Source organism: Populus euphratica, unplaced genomic scaffold (assembly GCF_000495115.2).
Source record: "Populus euphratica unplaced genomic scaffold, PopEup_1.0 scaffold26.1, whole genome shotgun sequence".
Lineage (NCBI taxonomy): Eukaryota > Viridiplantae > Streptophyta > Magnoliopsida > Malpighiales > Salicaceae > Populus > Populus euphratica.
In genome coordinates this window covers 1,263,027-1,281,240 of record NW_011499896.1, presented here as the reverse complement: position 1 = coordinate 1,281,240, position 18,214 = coordinate 1,263,027, and the positions used below count along the sequence as shown (strand labels likewise).

The window sequence follows — 18,214 nt, the reverse complement described above, 5'->3', positions numbered from 1 at the left end:
GAGGTAGGGAAATTCTCACCAGCTAATATATATCCCACTGTCATAAGGAGCAAAGCATCTTTAAAAGAAAGTAACCCTTGCAAATGCTCTGTTTTCTTGTCTCCATCTGATCCCAGCATAGTACTCTTATGGATAAGATCACCAATTTGAGCGCCAAGACTCTGGCTTGTATCTCCTGCAGTGGCACTCAATATTTTCTCAGCACTGGCAAATGCATTCCATCTGGCACTATTTAATTCATCAAGCGCCACAAGTACAGCTGCTCCTAACTGAATTATTCCTTTATTTCTGATTAATGATGACTGGCTTTTTGCCAGTGCTCTGATCATAGGTTGCAACTCTGATTTTGTAACAAAACCAGGACGAATTTTTACATTAACAGTGATATTTTGCCGACGTAGTGTTTCCTGAAGCAACTTCTTTACCAGCAATGCTCCATCTTTTGTTCTTCTGTCCAAAATAGCTTCCATAAATGGTGTTCCACGAAATGTTTCAGTGGAAACAAAGGATCCATTGAGCAGCTGAATCTCAGAGAGAAAGGACTTCCCATCATGAACTTTATTGCAGAGATTTACTAAGTCCACAGTTTCAGGAGAAGAATTGCAGGCATCCCACCCACCCAGAAAAGCTTCAATTCTTTCTGCGAGCTGAGAATCATTTGTATCGGATTTTTCTTCTTGTAATATTTTTCTAAGAGGTATCTGAACATCATCATTTGTATCGGATTTTTCTTCTTGTAATATTTTTCCAAGAGGTATCTGAACATCAAGAGGTGCACGTTGTAGGCTAGAAGGAACAAGTTTGAGTTGGGTTTTTGAACCTTTCATGGAGGAATAGGATGTTGTTCTTTCTCTTCGGGGCAAAGATGAAAACATACAATCAACAAGTGAATCCCCATGGCAGCATGGAGTAAGGAGATCAAGTGTGCGATCAATGAGTAACAGCCCAGCAGAACGTTTACGGCGCCCCACATCATAAAGACTTGACATGTCTGTCATAATCTTCCCAACAGTCTTTGATAAATCACCAAGGGAAAATATTTCCATTTTCAGGTCCATCTGCAAATTTCAAAAACCAAAACCAAAGCTGTTACACTATACTGTCAATGATGTCACAGTAAGTAACCAAATAAATGCAGGAAAGAAATTGGAGAGATGATTTGTAATTTGCATTCCAAGCTTTAATATAGTTTAGAAAAACCCATAAATTGTAAGATTTCTACAACAGCCTTCTTTAATGATTGTGTATTTGGCAGTACCTTGCGAAGTGCTTTCTAGCTGAAAATGCATCAAATTGATGTTCTTTTTTTTTTTTTTTAAGGTTTTGACATTCCATATCAAAACCATAAAAAAAACACCCAGACAAGATTGATTTGATGCAATTTCTGCTGAAAAGAACTTTGCCAGAGCACATACAAAAATCACTTATGATCCTGCCTCCAAACTGTACTCAGCTGCCAGTCAAGAACATGCCTGACAAATGCTTTCCACAATGAGAATACCTCACTAACATTATTTTTTTCCTGAAGGAAAAATGCTTCTGGAATTTACCAGTTTCAGTTCTGAAAGAAGTAAGATTGTTCAAGGAGAATAACTCTAAATGTGCTTTAGAGATTTCATCCCTTTGAAACAAGAAAATAAAATAACATTGCCAGGGTTTTCATCATCTCAGCTTTCATAGAATCCAGTGTTTTTGATACTGTGATAATATAAAGAATAAGAACACCGTGATTATAGAGGTATTTGCACAAAACTCTCAAGGAAAATATCTATAATAAATAAACTAGTGTACACTGAAGGAGAAAAACAAACTCGCATGTGTTTAAGAAGATGCACACTTGCTACCTTAGCAACCAGATGGTAAAGAAAATGCGCTGTAAGAAGGGCCCCAGGAGGAACATCATCACCATCAGGAGGCACTCCAGTACTTATAGGAGGCAATCCAGGGCTAAGAGAATCCTCATGTTTGGCTGACAAGTATGCTTCAGAAACTGAACCCTCTGAAGGCAACACAAAAACTTTAGGAGAAAAGGGACACAAAATCATGGGAAAGTGATGCACCAAAACGACCAGTTTTTTCCCTAAATATTCTGTATGGCTATCTCCAAAAAAATATTTCCCACTTGAAGTAGCTTCAGAGTGAGAGACAGCCTCTTCACTGGATGTGAGCCGTGACCATCCTTCATCTTCAAATGTTAAACTTTCCTGGAAGTTGCTAACCTCTGGGTGCGAAGCTTTTTTCTGACTCTTCTTTACAATCTCCTCATAATCTTGAAGAAGCAAGATTTCATACTCATGGAATGCATCTGGTCCCAGAGGTGAATCAGGGTACGCTGATTGGGCTAGCTACAATTGGCAGAGCATTTAGTAAGATTTAACCTCACAAGGCAAATTATAAGATGATAGAATCCATAGGTATCCTCTCAAATATAAGAAGTTTGGGATTGAGGCATAATTTTTGTTGGATTCCAAAGAAATACCTCAGAGATAGATGTAAATACTGTACATTGATGAACACCTTTATGTGTACTCAGGCAACGTAGAATATATCGATGTGCATCGCTTAGTAGACGAGATGTCATAACCACAATTTTCAATGCAGGATCGGAATTTGAGTTCCAATTAACCACCTAGAGAAAGAATCCATGTGCAAAAGTGCTGCATGAGACTTGAAGTTAAAAAAAAAAAAAAGGAAGAAATAACATGACATGTGGCAGTGAGATAGCTTTATCTTAGTTAGAAAAGTAACTTGGCATCGTCCAAACCGATCATTGATCAAACATGGATACACACAGGTGTGTGTGAGTGTGAAAATGTTTAACTATTGGTGCATTTTTCATATACAAGAAGCGTTTCTTAGAGCTTTGAGATTGTTCGACGTTAAACAATTATACTGTAATTAAAAAGAAAAAAACTAATAGTTTGTTTCGTGATTCCATCTTCTTCTAGGATTAGTATCACAGCCTAATTCAGAGACAAAAGAAGGAAACAAGTTCTGCTGAGCGAGTTGGTTTTAGTTTAGAGCTTCTGGGGAGAACTAAACGGCATGAACTTGATGATCAGAACTATCAAACAAAGCAAATGAAAATGTCGATTTACTACATTGATGTTATATATATTTTGAAACAAATGCTGACCGAATCAAGCGAACACATGTTTTCCAGGCTGCAAATAGCTCTCACTCCAAGTTTGAGCAGCACAGGAAATGCTCCAGCGAATTGGAAACTTTCCGTGCATCCAGAATCGAGATAAAGAATGGCACCCTCAACATGCTCTGATATCTAACCAACAAACATAAAATTCAGAAACATATAATCAGAATTGTAACTGAAGGAAAACAAAATGATTCAATGATACCCAGTACCTAAGATCTAGAAACCAAAATTGACCAGAAAAGAAATCTTACTTGGGAAATGGAATCAAGGCATGATTTGATTACATCGACCACAGCCATGTTTAAAATGAAACCCGCTTGTCTAAGAGGCCTAAACTCGTTGTGACTCCCAGATCGATTTGGACAGAAAGAAGGTTTCTCTGAAGTGATTTTCCAAGGACCGATAGCTGAGGAAATTCCACTAGAAGCAAAAGCATTAAGAATCTACAGAGCAGTGCTGATGCAAAGAAACACCGCAGGGAGAACCCGAAGGGGATGCAACTAGCATATGGGCCTGAGTTCGGTCGAGGGTCCGCCAAGAAAATCTTTTGCTGTTATTGTTTAGCTAACCATGTAAGTAAACTGTAAAATCAATCTGAGAGCCCCCAAAAGCCCAAGCCCATTTGATTGATGATTAGATAGAAGTTTCATGAAATCATGAATTGTTTTTATTTAAATTAATTTTTAATTTTTTTAATATATTAATATTAAAAATAAATTTAAAAAAATTAAAAAATATTATTTTAATATATTTTCAAATAAAAAATACTTTTAAAAACTATCACTATCATTATCTTATACACCCTTTGAGTTTTCTTTTGAGAAATCATTTCAACAGGAGTTTTCAAGAAAATTTATTTTTATATTAAATTAATATTTTTTTACGTGTTTTTAATGTAATGATATAAAAAATAAAAAATATTTAAATATATTTATAAATAAAAAATACTTTTAAAAGTAATTACTACCACTATTCCAAACACTTTAAAAATCTATAGCATTCAAAACTTTTTTTTTTCAATTAACTTTATATATTTCTAGTCATATAAATGTGTTTTAGAACATCATAATGTTTAAAAAAATAGTTTAAGTTAACTTGTCAAAATTACAATCCAGTTTTTAAAATTGAGATAACATAAATAAAAAAAAAATTAAAATAAATAATAAATTTTAATTTTTAATCAATTTTATATTAAAAGATAAGATTAAAAAAAATTCAATTAAAAAAATAGTATAGAAAAAAATCACAGTTAATTCACCAAACTTATAATCTATAAAATTTCACCAAACTTATAATTCATAAAATTAAAATTAAGATAATCTTATAAAAAATTAAGAATTAATATGCTAAATTTATATTTTTAGTGATGAAACTGAAATAAAATAAGAATTAATTTTATATTTTAATAAATAAAAAAGAATTAAAAATAATGTTGGCATGTACCGGACAAGCGTCAGCCGCTGTAATATTTTCAAATAATATTTGCAGCTAATTTTGAAAACCACAAATATTATCCAGGGGCCACATTAGATTTATCTTTGAGTTTTTTCATGTAGAGGTGGTGCATGCAGCTTTTCTATTTAGCGGTATTTTTACTATTTTAATGCACCAAACGTTTTTTTAGTTATTAAATAAAATATAATAATAATTTTGTAGCTAATTAAAGTTTTTTTTGTTGATTTGTTTTGGCAGCGTGTAAAATGTTATTAAAGTTCATGATTTTTTTTGTAATTTTTGAAACCAGACAAAATATATTTATTATTTCTCTCGGACATTTTTATGTCGCCTAGCCCACCCTGAAAAGTATCAAACATTGAATGAAACTTATGATGCCCTGTTGCTATGCTTTATTTTGCTTTATTAGATGCTAAATATTTAAATTTGGAAAATGGTATTATAAATTATTCTCTTTTCTGTTTCTTTCTATTTCTAATAAATTATATTACTTTGATATTAGGGTAACCTTAGATGGGTTTTTTTTATATAAATATATGTGGGCAGTATGGATAAATAGAAACCTCGGTGGGATTGTTTTGGGTGAGATTTTTATTTTTTCATATAGAACAAATAAAACTTATTTTGAACAAGAATAAAAAATATTCATGAAAAAACTTAAACGAACCAAGTTTTTTTTTTCAATTTGATTTCTCATGTGTGATCAAATGTCAAATTTAATATTTAAGATAATATCATTTAAAATTAAAAAAAAAAAACAAAATATATAGAAGATGAAAACATTGTTCACCTAGAGACATCACAACTTGGACAAGAACATTGTTTTTACCTTCTTGCCCCGTGAAAAAAAGCTAACAGGCTAATAATTAAGGGTAAAATTGTCTTTTTCATAAGAACATTATGGAATCTTTAAGTGGATTGGGTGCACGAGGGATATTTTATGTTTTGATGACAGTAGATTTACATTACTATCTTAAAAAAATAAATTATTAAGCTAGCATTGAGGGTTAATTTTGTATTTTCATATAAAATATATCCAATAAAATAATTTATTTACCCTTAAAATAATAATAAAAAGTTTAATTACAGTGAGGGGGCTTTTTTGTATTTCTATTTGATATGCACAACAAAACTATCAACTTGCCCTTGAAGTTTAAGTTTTTAACCCTTTGGTAAGAGGATATTTCTATCATTATATTGCTGGTTTTGTGTAGTTAATGGGCTGGGGCGAGGAAGTTTAGTATTTTTATAAATGAAAGTGTTTTTCCAGAGTCCTTTGTCTTTTTATTTAATTAAGTTTTAGCGAGTCTTTTTATTTATTTCTTGTTAAAATAATTTTTTATATTAGAGTTTGAATTGTTTCAACAAATATTTTTTTAATCGTGAACAATATCTACAGTGGAATGACATCGAATCTCTAATATCTTTTTTTTAATATGATATTGATAGTTTATTTGTTTTAATTAATTATTAAAACATATTTTTTATATGATTTGTATGCTATTATTATCTATAATTTTAGATTAGATTAGTGCATTACTTGATTTTATTAATTTTATTGTATCCAATGAAGCTAACAACTTGAATTTTGGGTTTTTTTTTTGTTTCTTTTTAAATATTATCATTGCAGTAAATTAAGAAAGAAATGATGAATATACAACGTAACTTACGAGTCACCAATCTCGTGCATCTTAATGATGATAATAATAATAATAATAATAAAGTCTCCTGGATTCTAGAAAGCTTTTGAAGTCATTTCAAAGGTATTTCCGTGCCTTGGTAATGAAAAGAGCTGGAGCATGATGATGTTACGAGTGCTGAAGACACGGCCATATTCAATTGGTATTCTTAAAGTTTACACATGTTTTGTTCCTTTAGATATTGTTTTTTATTAAACTTCGATTGGAAATACTGTATGAATTATATTTTATAAAAAAATTAATTTTTTATATTTTAGATTATTTTTATACGTTATCTTAAAAATAATTGTTAAAAAATAAAAAAAAATATGTTAAAAAATTTAAAAAAACGAAATATATAGAAGATGAAAACATTCTTCACCTAGAGACATCACAACTTGGACAAGAACAATGTTTTTACCTTCTTGCCCTGTGAAAAAAAAGTTAACAGGCTAGTAGTCAAGGGCAGAATTGTCTTTGCCATAAGAACATTATGGAATCTTTAAGTGGATTGGGTGCATGAGGGATATTTTATGTTGATGGCAGTAGATTTACATTACTACCTTAAAAAAATAAATTATTAAGCTAGAGGGTTAATTTTGTATTTTCATATAAAATATATCCAATAAAATAATTTATTTACCCTTAAAATAATAATAAAAAGTTTAATTACAGTGAGGGGGCTTTTTTGTATTTCTATTTGATATGCACAACAAAACTATCAACTTGCCCTTGAAGTTTAAGTTTTTAACCCTTTGGTAAGAGGATATTTCTATCATTATATTGCTGGTTTTGTGTAGTTAATGGGCTGGGGCGAGGAAGTTTAGTATTTCTATAAATGAAAGTGTTTTTCCAGAGTCCTTTGTCTTTTTATTTAATTAAGTTTTAGCGAGTCTTTTTATTTATTTCTTGTTAAAATAAATTTTAATAAATTTTTATATTAGAGTTTGAATTGTTTCAACAAATATTTTTTTAATCGTGAACAATATTTACAGAGGAATGACATCGAATCACTAATATCTTTTTTTTAATATGATATTGATAGTTTATTTGTTTTAATTAATTATTAAAACATATTTTTTATATGATTTATATGCTATTATTATCTATAATTTTAGATTAGATTAGTGCATTACTTGATTTTATTAATTTTATTGTATCCAATGAAGCTAACAACTTGAATTTTGGGTTTTTTTTTTGTTTCTTTTTAAATATTACCATTGCAGTAAATTAAGAAAGAAATGATGAATATACAACGTAACTTACGAGTCACCAATCTCGTGCATCTTAATGATGATAATAATAATAATAATAATAATAAAGTCTCCTGGATTCTAGAAAGCTTTTGAAGTCATTTCAAAGGTATTTCCGTGCCTTGGTAATGAAAAGAGCTGGAGCATGATGATGTTACGAGTGCTGAAGACACGGCCATATTCAATTGGTATTCTTAAAGTTTACACATGTTTGTTCCTTTAGATATTGTTTTTTATTAAACTTAGATTGGAAATACTGTATGAATTATATTTTATAAAAAATTAATTTTTTATTTAAAATTAATTTTTTATATTTTAGATTATTTTTATAAGCTATCTTAAAAATAATTGTTAAAAAATAAAAAAAAATATTTTAAAAAATAACTGTAATTACATTTAAAAAAATAAAAAAAAACCTTTTCTTATCGTATCATGTGCAGTCCTTGCATCGATATTCTGATTCAATTATGGTTAGCCATATTATTACAAGCTTTCTCATCGTACGCAAGTAATTGTACTGATTTTGATGGCAACTTGGTTTTTTGAGAGATAGATATATCATATTGTCGGGGTGATTGTAACGAGATTATTTTAAAAATGTTTTATATTAAAATAATATTTTTTTTATTTTTAAAATCTTAATTTTAATATTAATAAATCAGGAGTTAAATGACGAGGAAAAATACTCAGTTTAATTGAAACAATAGTGTTCTTTTTGTTTTTTTCGTAAATAGGTGATATGCGACAATCAATCTACTTTGTTTTTCCATCCGTGAATCTTAACATGAGTAAATTCATGCTTCTAGCGTAAAGGTTAGATGATATTTATTTTTTGTATTTTAAAAATATTTATTTCCATCCGTGAATCTTAACATCAGTAAATTCAAGCTTCTAGCGTAAAGGTTAGATGCTATTTATTTTTTTATTTTAAAAATATTTAAAAATTTTAAAATTTAATTTTTTATTTAAAATTGAAAATTTAAAATTTTAATTTTTTATTTAAAATTAAATAGTTTTAATGTTTTTAAATTATTTTGATAAATTAATATTTAAAATATTTTTAAAAATATAATAAAAAATATTATTTAAATATATGTTAAAAATATTTTTAAAAATATAATAAAAATATTATTTTAATATATTTTTAAATGAATAATTTAAAAAATAATTATAACCACACTTTCAATTACGTTTTTATTAGAAATTAGTTCTTTTTAATTATTATTTTTTCTTGTTTTCCATGTTTTTAAAATTAACCATAAAAATCCTGAATTCAATCCACGAAACATTTAGTTTGAAACCTAATTATAGATTTTATCAGTGATTTGTCAATTTAGTGTTCAGAGATTGAAAAGTACATTACATGCTCATAAAACATGGGAAAGACAGATGAAAGTGAAACTAAACATACAATTAATTATTGTAATTATTGTGAATTAAAACACTGAAATTATGCGGACGGACCTGCAGCAAGGGGCAGGCCATTTGCTAGCACAGCCTCATGCAACTGCATTTTACACGATAACAGCACTGCATTTTAGCTTCAACAGTATCTCTTTTCATAACATTATTTGAATCGAAGACGTGAAGAACAGATCATCTACAAAGCAGATCCCCCCCTCCACTGCTTATATCACAGAAACAAATGAATCTCCAATGCTTTACAGATAAGCCCTACATATACAGGAATGATACATAAACGTGTGGACAGTATCTTTTTCTGTGCAAGTAAATTGACAAGATTTACAAGGAAATAACATGGCGTAGCTTCTTATTGGATGATAAGAGAAGGGGATTTTGATTTCCGATTGCGAAATGTATCCTCTTAAAGAAACTGAAGGAGCACCTTGGGAAAGAAAGATATGGACATGGCAAATATTTTACAGAACATCAAGACCAGTAACGGTGGACACTAGCAAAGTAAATGCCTGCGCCCTCGGACTCATGAGGAACCTTGTCTTCTAAGTTTCCGGTATTGGTGCAAGCAAATCCTGATAATAAAAGAAATTGCGTGTAAGCACAACCAGTCAGGCAACAAGGAGTTAAACAGCGAGGAGACAAGTTACATGATTTACCTCGGAAAAGCGCAAATGCCCGTGCTGTATATTAGCGGTCCTGACAATTGTTTCCCACTTCGGGTCATCGGAGAGTGTTTTGGAAGCTTGGACTCTGGAATGCAAATGCATACCAAGAGGGGACCTTGAAGACGAATTCCTTGAGGAAAGAATAGGTAGAGTACGCTTTAGCCAAGACTCTGACGGAGATTTTGGCAAAGGTGGGGGAAGTAGTTGTGTATAGCAGCCAATAGAACTCTCTTTATTGCTTAACTTTCTACACTGTTGGCTTTCTAAATCAATCCTGCCATCACCAGCCACTTCTCCATTTGAATCCTGAATAAAGACATGAGAACTTTCGAGGTTACCTAATTTTTTATCCGATCGGATTTCTAAGTCAATCTTCCCATCTTTGTCCACTTTCGGGCTAGTCAGTGTGTTAGAAACCTGCATGTTGTCTTCATCCTGTCGGGAACCACCCATCACAGCCATGTGCACATCATGAATGGATTTGTCAGATAACGATAGAAAACAGGAATCAACAGACTCCAAACTATCAGGTCGCAATTTTTTCTTCTCACCCACAGTACTCAAGCACTTGGAACCCAGAAGTGAAGAATCCACATCATCATTTTCTTCAATTTCTCTATTCTTTACAAGTATCTCCACGTCATCCATTGAGCATTCAGATAAGCCTCTAGCATCAGACGAACTTGAATTAGAATTTTGAGGTTTTACCATATGCATAGAATCTATGTACAGAGTTTTCTCAGCCACGGAAACTGCAGAAACTGATTCCCATTCTCTGCTCTCATTGGCTAATAATTCTCGAAAAATTGTGCTGCCTTTTGCACATCGAATAAAGTCACTTGCCACAGAATCCTTACATTTATCAGGAATCTCAGTGCATCTTTGTTCTTCATGGACTGGTTGTGGAAATTGACTGTCAGTGGGTGATGCCACTTTACTATGCCAACCCTTGCACGCAGATGATTCATCCAGCTTTTTATTCTCAGTTTTGCAAGCAATTTTGATGGATTCTCTCTTCTCATACTTGTCATTCCTCTGATGCTATAGAAACACAGAGTGCTAAAAATAACTTATCCCTTTAACATGATGGTAGCAAGACAGAAACATAGAAGTAATGAAGAAGATAAATAACAAATGAAGAGAGGACTTGAATACCTCATGTGCAGTGACATTACGAGAAGCAGCATTTGAAGACCCAGACTTCGTTGTACAGACTGCAGAAATGGGTACCTGGACCTGCTTTCTCATCCCTAGTACAGGATTCATAAAGCATAGTGAATTCTGTGAGCATAGCTGAGGCAACAACCCACAAAGTTTAAGTGATGGATCATCGGGTCTGTCATCATCATGATCCTCATCTTCACTATCTTCCACTGCATCTGCTTGAGCATAATTTGGTATATTGTATGGACTATATCGATTTAGAGGATGCCTTTCCGCACTTGTTGCCTTGGCTATTTGTCTCGGTAGCTCTCGCACGACGGGTTGCTTCCTAGTAAAACATTGAGGAGTCTCTGAAGCCATTGCCTTAGCTGCAGGCAAGAAACGAGCCATCATGAAATCTTGACCATGCTGATCTGTAAAGAAAGCCCCAGAAGGTTTCAAATCCGGACCATCCAAGCCACTCACGCCACTTATACTGCAGTTCAAGAAGAAAGATTCACTTCGTGACAGGATATCAAGTGCATCTGCATAAGCTTCTTCTCCAGTTTCTGAACCAGAACTCGACGCATCCTTTATTGCCTTCTTGGAAATTTCTTCTATAGTTTCATTTTGAAAACTGGAATGGCCGTTTCTTGTTTGGGAACGATCTGCTAGTTTAGCGCCTTCAGAACCTTTAACTGAAGCTTGCTGTTGATCTTTCAAAATCCTGCCAGGCGGAAGCTTTGGGGCAACAGGGGGCCGTTGAAGAGCCCGGTTTTGTGGTTTGCTTTCATCCTTTGGTCTTCCTGGACTTCGCTCCCATACAAAAGGAACCGTTCCAGGGTTACTCAGTGGACCTGATTTCAATTCTGATTTGTAAACAGGTGGAGGTATTCTGGATAGAGCATCATCAGTTTTCCTTTTGATCTTGGCTTCTTTGGTGGATGCTGTTGAGGAGTACCTCCTCACTGATAGAAGCGGCTGATTAAAATCCAATTGCTTTTTTTCCATCAGACTTTTCACTAACATGTATTATATTCTTGCTGCAAAGAACCACCTTCAGATCAAAACAACACCCCGTCAAGATGAATGAAAACTTTAAACCTTAATTAATGGAATTTCTGGAGACTAAAATTGATTTTGAGATCAAACCCAGCTTCCCTTTCCAGGCATTTACAAAAACTTGATTATCACTCAACCAAATGCAAAGGCACAAAAATACCTTAACATGACACCTATAGAACCATCTGCACTTGCTTCCACAATTGTTTAACACAAGTAAAAAAAGCTAGGTTCTTTACTGAAACAGAATTTATCCAGAAATAAAAAAAAAGTGCGGTGCCCGCATCAGTCTCGTTTTTTGTGTGTGTGTGCAGGTGGGTTTTACTAATTTGATTTCTTTTGATCAGATTTTTGGTTTCTGTTTGGTTATGTATTGAACTCAAGAAGAAATAAATCAAGAAAAAAGAATCCTTTATATACAGTTATTGCTTCTCTAGCAACAATGAGACAGGCTTCAGTAAGTTGTAGAAAAGAAAGGAAAGAAACCAAATTCCTCGGACATGTAAAAAATACAACGGACAGACATACCTGTTGGTGTGAGATGTTGCCAGTCCAGAACAGAACCCTGTTCGTTTCTTGGAAAGAATAAGAAAGAATCGATGCCAGATCAAGAACTGCAAGTTCAAAAAAGAGGCAGAGAATAAAGAAGAGAAGGAGTGAGAGAAGGAGAGTCGTGAGGAGCTGGAGGAAGGATTAACTACTCTGTACGCTTGTGCTTTAACTCCCTGCAAGCCTAGCTGCAACTAGTTTGTAAGCTCTGAACTCTTACGCCCTCTAAAATAATCCAAAAGTCTAAAAAGTTCTCTTTCCGAGACAACGAAAAGAATCATACTATTCTTTAACCCTTCACCGCTGGCTTTTTGGGTTCCCATTCTCGTGAGCATATAGCATTCCGATAGATATTTTGTGCAGGTTGGGTTAGTTATAAAAAAAAAAAAAAAAGTGAACTGATTAAATTAAAAAAATAGAATTATAAAAAAATAGAATTAATTAGAATCCATTCTCGTGAGCATATAGCATTCCGATAGATATTTTGTGCAGGTGGGGTTAGTTATAAAAAAAAAAAAAAAAGTAAACTGATTAAATTAAAAAAATCAAATTATAAAAAATCAAACCAAACCAAACTAAACTGATTTAGTTAAAAAATTAAATAAATAAAAAAACTCATTAAAACCGACTAATTGAGTTTTGATTTTTAATATTTAAGTTTTGACTAACCAAAAAATTAACCGATTTAGTTTTATATTTAAGTTTTTTAATATTTTTTAAATTTTAATTTAATTATTTTTATAAATAAAAATTAAATCAAATTAAATTAAAAATAATCACTATACGATGATAGCATACCATAACAATTATAATTTAAAATATTTTTAATTTAAAAAAAACAATTATAAATTTTTCAAAAGTACTTCACAGTATTTTTCGTGGCTTGTAGAGTTTTTCTTGGAAAAGAAAAAGGACTTGATAGTAATTGTAGCGTGGATAGTTTCGAGAACAGGGCTAACAAAGGAGAGAGAAAGACACAGCCAAGATATTTTTTATTTATTTTTTTTATTTTTATAATGGTGGCAGTACCTCGTTGCCTCTTGTTTAATTGCATGGTGTCTTTATGCATTTTGTTTACGGACACTTGTTGCTTGGGATCATGTGAACCGTGTAATAAAGAAAACAGGGGAAGGGGGCTCCACGGTGATTTTCAAAATATTATGATGATTCACATGATTGAGCATAAAGTACACCGACTTGTCTTTACATAATTTTCCAATTCTAAGGTGCCGTCATCTTTCAATGAACAATTCCTTTAAAAAAATAATAATAATAAGTAAGAGCCATCAGTCAACCAAGTCACAATTTATTGGAGACCAGAAGACTGAAATCGTTACAAGATCTTTTTCTTATGGCCCATTGATAATTTTCATGTATATTTGGATAAATTGTTTTTTTTTTAAGGGTGAGATAACTTAATTATTTTTTAAAGTAAAAATATATTAAACTTGTTTAAAGAAGCTTTTTTATCTTTTTAATTTTTAAACAAGGTGAAATTAATATTATTTTTTAGTTTTATTATTTAATATTTAATAAGTTAGGAATTGTGTTTTTTAATTAAACTCGGGATTAAAATTTAACGGGTTTGAATTTAAGAGGTCAACTCGAGTTTAGAAGATTTGTTTGGATTTGATTAAGTTTTTTTTTATAAACTCATTTCTTTTCATTTTCTTTCTTCAAAATTTATTTAATTGAAGATTGACCTCCATTATCTTTTTGTATTTGTTTTTTTTTTGGATTTTTTACTGATTTTAAAAATAATCTAGGTTATCTTGCTCTGTAATATTGGATTGTTTGGTAATTAATGTTTATAGTTTTATTCAATTTACTTTAAATGTGGTTACCCTAGTATTATAATCAAGTCGTAGATTTTGCATCAGGTTTTTTGATATTTTCTGGATTTTTTCTTCAATTTTATCATTTTATAATATCAGATGGACTTTTTTGCTCGCAAGAAACATGATGATGGTTATCCCATCACCAACAATAGCACTGACGATTTGAAAGACTCTGGAAGTCCTGCTAGATTGGAGCTAAACGTCAACGTACGTGACTTGTACCGGAGTTAATGTCTTTAACGTTTTTCTTTTTGCCCCCTCTAACTGCATTTATCTTGGGTTATACAGACAGGTTTGAATCTTCTTACTACTAATACTAGCAGTGACCAGTCGATGGTAGATGATGGGATATCGTCGAACATGGAAGATAAGAGAGCTAAGAGTGAGGTAGGCCAACCCCATTAAATGATGTAAAAAATGAAACTTTATACATGGAAAGTTTTGAATTTTCTTTCCTGGGTGTATTTCTGGTGTTGAATGTTACTGTGTTGTTGACAGTTGCAGCTAGCTGTTCTCCAAGCTGAGGTAGAACGAATGAAAGTGGAGAATCTACGGTTGAAAGGCATGTTAAATCAGGTTACTAGCAATTACAATGCATTGCAGATGCATTTAGTAACACTTACGCAGGACCAAAAGTCTCATCACAAGAATGAACAACATGATGGCAAAAATAAAAATAATGGGATGGTTCCAAGGCAGTTTATGGATCTTGGTCTAGTTGCTGCTGCTGCTGGTGACACCGATGACCTTTCTCTATCTACATCAGAAGGGGGAAGGAGCCGTGATCGATCGAGATCACCTGGAAATAATGTAGAGAATAATAATGAAGATGGGACACTAATGTTTGATCAAGATAAGAAGGGATTTGCTAGGGGAGCTGATCATAGAGAGGATAGCCCAGGTCAAGGCTGGGCCTCTAATAAGGTTGCTAGACTTAACTCGGCGAAAACTATTGATCAAACGGAGGCTACAATAAGGAAGGCCCGTGTGTCTGTTCGAGCTAGATCTGAGGATGCCATGGTACAGCCGATTTGATTCAATTAGTTGCAATTTGGTTGAATTTTGATTAGATTTTGTTTAATTCAACGGAAACTTCTGGTTTGTTTAGATATCGGATGGATGTCAATGGCGGAAGTATGGACAGAAGCTGGCAAAAGGAAATCCATGTCCTCGAGCTTATTATCGGTGCACCATGGCCGCTGGTTGCCCAGTTCGAAAACAGGCATGTTTCCTGTTGTTTTCCTTAATTATATTCGGTATTATGTTGTGTTTTTATTTTTCAGAGGATTTCTGTTGCATATATAGAAGCTAGAAGAGTTTGATTAGGCAATTTTGGAAAAACACTGCCACTAAATTACAAAGGTTGTTGTTTGATCGAAGACTTTGATCAGATTATTGAATCTTGATTTTCATATCACTCAGTCATTTAACTTTTCCTGGTATATGTTAATCTGAACTGGGACGCTTGAATAGGTACAAAGATGTGCAGAAGATCGAACCATCCTCATAACTACATACGAGGGCAATCACAACCATCCTTTGCCTCCAGCTGCTATGGCAATGGCATCAACGACATCATCAGCCGCAAGAATGTTGTTGTCAGGCTCCATGTCAAGTGCTGATGGACTATTGAACTCAAATTTCCTTACCAGAAGTCTTCTCCCATGCTCCTCTAATCTAGCTACTATATCAGCTTCAGCCCCATTCCCTACAGTTACATTGGACCTAACCCAAAATCCCAACCCTCTACAGCTCCCAAAGCAACCAACTCAATTTCAATTCCCATTTCCAAACGCACCTCAAGATCCTGCCAATGCTTCAGCTACTGCATTGCTGCCTCAGATTTTTGGACAAGCACTCTACAATCAATCAAAGTTCTCTGGCCTGCAAATGTCTCAAGACATGGAACCTCATCGATTGGGGCAACAATCACAACCTGCATCCCAGCAAAATCCATTGGCTGACAGTTTGGCCGCAGCAACTGCTGTCATTGCTGCTGATCCTAACTTCACAGCAGCGCTAGCAGCAGCAATTACCTCAATAATTGGTGGTGCTCACCAAAACATTATTAATAGTACTAATAACGCTCAGACAACCAGCTTGTCTTTTTTAATTATTATTTATATTTTACATCATGTACTTTATAACATGTGTAACATTTTATATCCGTTGTATGGTGCTACCAAAACAAATCAACCAAAAAATATAGAATATTTATAGGATTGCTATTATTTTCATTTACTGACTAAAGAGCATTTATAATATTAATACTACAACTTTATCATCAAACTAGAAAAGAAATCTAAAATATGATATTTCATCAAATATCTTCAATGCAATTTTAATTCTTATGCATATATTTTCCTATAATTGAAAGAATTTCGACAAGAATTATATGTTAAACAAGAATTAAAAATAAAAAAATATTGATTATGATATAATAAACTGCAATTTAGATTGTTTCCCCCCTTCCTTTTAATTTTAAAGTTGGTGGGACAAGGTCTTTGTTTTCTTTGTTAGGTCGCTAAAGTTTTAGGATCTTTAAGGTAGCTTTTTTAGCTTAGGAAGCAACAATCATTACAATTTCTCTTGTAAATGAACTTGTTTCTATAATTTTTCTTATTATTTCACCCACTAGCATTGGTAAAGACAATCACATTTTAAATATATATATATATATATATATCTTTACACACATCACAAACAATATATTAAAGTTGTTAATAGTTTTTCTCATTAGATATTTTTTAAGGGCACCAGTCTTGATCCTTCAATTTCATAAAAGTAGAGTTATATAATACATTTAAGTAAATCTTTAAAGAAATTATTAAGATTTTTTACTAAAAATCAAATTTTGATCACAGCCAAGTTTTTAGTTAACCTTAGATATTCTTACTTGCATCTTATACTAGTTTTTGGATATTTTTTGGTATTTTTAGGGGTGAGACTTAGCCTGGTTATCACCTTATCCTCGCATGTTATTATGTACTGAAGTTTTTATAATCTATCTGTAAACTTGTCCACTTTTAAATAATTTACAAAAAGCAAAGCAAACATGTTATTATAGTGGAAGAGAAACATATATAATCAAAAACTAATTCTAAAAAGAGAAAATCCCATGCTTAATCACTAAGAAAAAGAAATACAAGTGAAAAACCACAACTCTATAATTATTTTTATAAATTTATGGACAAAAAAGAAAGGAATATATAAAATAATTAGTGCACTAACCAATTAAATTAAAAAAGTAATCAATTAAATAAAACCCTCCAAAGTTGCTCATTTGCACAAGAGAGAATTAATGCATAACCAAAACCCTAGAATTGCATAAAGATAATATATGCAAAGCCTTCACTAATCTTTAGCTAGTGTCTGAAAGAAAAGGAATTGTGTAAAAAGTTGATTAAATTGTATTTAATTTGGTGATTCGGGTTCATAAAGAGAGAGAAAATGATGTGCAAAAAAGAAAGAAATCATCCCTTGAAGACAAAATATTATATATATTGCATGATCGATTTTTTAATTTAAGCATTTTTTGTTTTATGAAAAGCAATTTTTTAAAATTATTTTTCAAATTTTCTAATATTTACTTATTATTAGAAAAATTGATCAATAAAAAAAATATTTTTCAAGTAAAAAAAAATTGGTGTAGTTTCTAGGAATTTTATATATATATATATTTTAGGTAATAAACACTTTTAAAAAATTACAAAAATTATTATCGACCCTTCATTTAGCTATTCATGTCCTTTTCTTTCCTTTTAGAATGAACATATGCTCTAATGAGATCTATGTTTTAGCCATTGATTGCGTTAAAACTTGATTTTCTTTGATATTAATGCATATGATCTCTTGATTTTAAAATGTTGATCCATTAGCTACAACACAAGTGCTATATTTAAATATGAGCTCATACTAATCATTCTAATTTCTATTACTATTATCATTATTTAATTATTTGATGTCGTTTGGCGTTACTCAGTTATAGGTTATGTTT

At 31.9% G+C, this 18,214-nt stretch overlaps 3 protein-coding genes across 6 annotated transcripts in view; 1 reads left to right on the top strand and 2 right to left on the bottom strand.

The window, feature by feature from the left end:
* LOC105132126 (vesicle docking protein) overlaps positions 1-3,677 on the bottom strand; it is a 5,012-nt gene extending 1,335 nt beyond the window's left edge. Inside the window, exons 1-5 of the mRNA XM_011035448.1 lie at positions 3,406-3,677; positions 3,137-3,280; positions 2,480-2,629; positions 1,845-2,345; positions 11-1,058 (exon numbers count right to left, since the gene is read on the bottom strand). Coding sequence (XP_011033750.1) covers positions 11-1,058; positions 1,845-2,345; positions 2,480-2,629; positions 3,137-3,280; positions 3,406-3,453 — 1,891 coding nt within the window. The 5' untranslated portion in view covers positions 3,454-3,677. The remainder of the gene's footprint in view (positions 1-10; positions 1,059-1,844; positions 2,346-2,479; positions 2,630-3,136; positions 3,281-3,405) is intronic.
* A 5,287-nt stretch (positions 3,678-8,964) lies between these two features.
* On the bottom strand, positions 8,965-12,693 carry LOC105132125 (arginine N-methyltransferase, putative (DUF688)). Of its 4 annotated transcripts, none has more exons than XM_011035444.1 (4): positions 12,359-12,693; positions 10,781-11,825; positions 9,617-10,666; positions 8,965-9,532 (listed from the first exon to the last, which is right to left on the bottom strand). In XM_011035444.1, exons 2-4 carry the CDS (start codon positions 11,795-11,797, stop codon positions 9,503-9,505), a joined length of 2,097 nt encoding a protein of 698 aa, XP_011033746.1. In that variant the 5' UTR covers positions 11,798-11,825; positions 12,359-12,693; the 3' UTR covers positions 8,965-9,502. The 4 variants fall into 4 exon arrangements, with proteins under 4 accessions (XP_011033746.1, XP_011033749.1, XP_011033747.1 ...); XM_011035447.1 differs by having other exon boundaries at positions 9,617-10,660; XM_011035445.1 differs by lacking the exon at positions 12,359-12,693 and adding an exon at positions 11,925-12,352.
* Positions 12,694-14,317: 1,624 nt separating this feature from the next.
* LOC105132146 (probable WRKY transcription factor 31) lies at positions 14,318-17,169 on the top strand. The gene is made up of 6 exons (XM_011035471.1): positions 14,318-14,424; positions 14,506-14,604; positions 14,716-15,237; positions 15,326-15,439; positions 15,691-16,319; positions 17,157-17,169. Exons 2-6 carry the CDS (start codon positions 14,551-14,553, stop codon positions 17,167-17,169), a joined length of 1,332 nt encoding a protein of 443 aa, XP_011033773.1. The 5' UTR covers positions 14,318-14,424; positions 14,506-14,550.
* Positions 17,170-18,214: the final 1,045 nt, after the last annotated feature.